The sequence below is a fragment of the Anneissia japonica genome, unplaced genomic scaffold (genome assembly GCF_011630105.1).
Source record: "Anneissia japonica isolate Jap-2015-1 unplaced genomic scaffold, ASM1163010v1 scaffold287670_len26578_cov177, whole genome shotgun sequence".
NCBI lineage: Eukaryota > Metazoa > Echinodermata > Crinoidea > Comatulida > Comatulidae > Anneissia > Anneissia japonica.
The window spans coordinates 9,751-10,909 of NW_022707644.1; the positions used below are offsets into that span (position 1 = coordinate 9,751).

Consider the following 1,159-nt stretch of genomic DNA (forward strand, 5'->3'; position numbering starts at 1 on the left):
CATATTGTCTAACTGCGGAAACCAAATTTTCTCCCTTAAGAGTGCTTTGGTTTTAACCAACCCTTGATGCCCTTCATGGGCAATCTGTACTGCACGCATTTGCAGCTCCTTGGGCATGACGATCCTAGTACCACGTAGAATAAGCCCATTTTCACTAATAGTTAATTCTGTGCTGATGCGACTGTATGACTGAAGTGCCTGAAAATCAACTTTAGAATTACCACGGTATTTTGTTTCTAATAGGTACCATTTGTTAGTGGACAGCAAATCTTTAACAGCGTTAAGCGTTGGATCATTTTCTGTTGCGTTCACGACCTCGTCGACTGTCATGGCTTTTGGAATGCTTTCATTCATTACAAAACTAACATATTCTTCAGCGATAATCTCTTCACGTGAACTTAGTTTAGAATCTTGAGGATGGCGCGACAGATAATCAGACGGATTATCTTTGCCTATCTTATACACAATGGTCGGTTTGTATGGCAAGAGACGCAGCGCCAATCGCTCTAACCGTAATGGTAAATTGGCGTTGGGATTTCCGAATAGGGTTACTAACGGCTTATGGTCAGTGACTATGCGAATCGGGGCACCAAATATGTACACATGGAAGTACTCACAGGCCCACACTACCGCTAGTGCTTCACGTTCTAGTTGGCTTTTATAGCGCTGTTCTACCGGCGTAAGCGCTCTGCTCCCATAAGCGACAACTTGGGGTTTTCTACTGCCCTCATACTGGTTTCATACTGGACAAGAATTCCAGCTAGCCCCACAGGTGATGCATCTACTATGAGCTCAGTTTCTTTAGTTACATCAAAATATGAAACAACGGGTGATGAGCTTAATATTTTCTTAATTTCATCAAATGCAGATTGCTGCTCTTTATGCCAAGCAAACACATTGTCTTTATGGGTTAACTGACGTACGGGCGCGGTAATGGTGGAGTAATTTGAGATGAACCTAGCGCAATAATTAGTCATACCTAACAGACTCTGCACTTCGCTGACGTTACACAGTGCTTTCATGGATACAATGGCTTCTACCTTTTTAGGGTCAAGCTCAATGCCTGCTTCAGAAAATACCATACCATAAAATTCAGTTTTGAACTTACAGAATTCACATTTAGACAGGTTAGCAGTTAGACCATTTTCATTTAAGCGAG

General features: G+C 42.1%; 1 protein-coding gene across 1 annotated transcript; it reads right to left on the reverse strand.

Annotated features, from left to right (window-relative positions):
- Window positions 1-671: 671 nt before the first annotated feature.
- Window positions 672-1,082, reverse strand: LOC117106386 (uncharacterized mitochondrial protein AtMg00860-like). The gene has a single exon (XM_033247754.1). It carries the CDS (start codon window positions 1,080-1,082, stop codon window positions 672-674), a length of 411 nt encoding a protein of 136 aa, XP_033103645.1.
- Window positions 1,083-1,159: the final 77 nt, after the last annotated feature.

What these genes read in the sequence shown, in the direction of transcription:
- LOC117106386 (XM_033247754.1), bottom strand. Translation starts at nt 1,082, where the DNA reads ATGGTATTTTCTGAAGCAGGCATTGAGCTTGACCCTAAAAAGGTAGAA.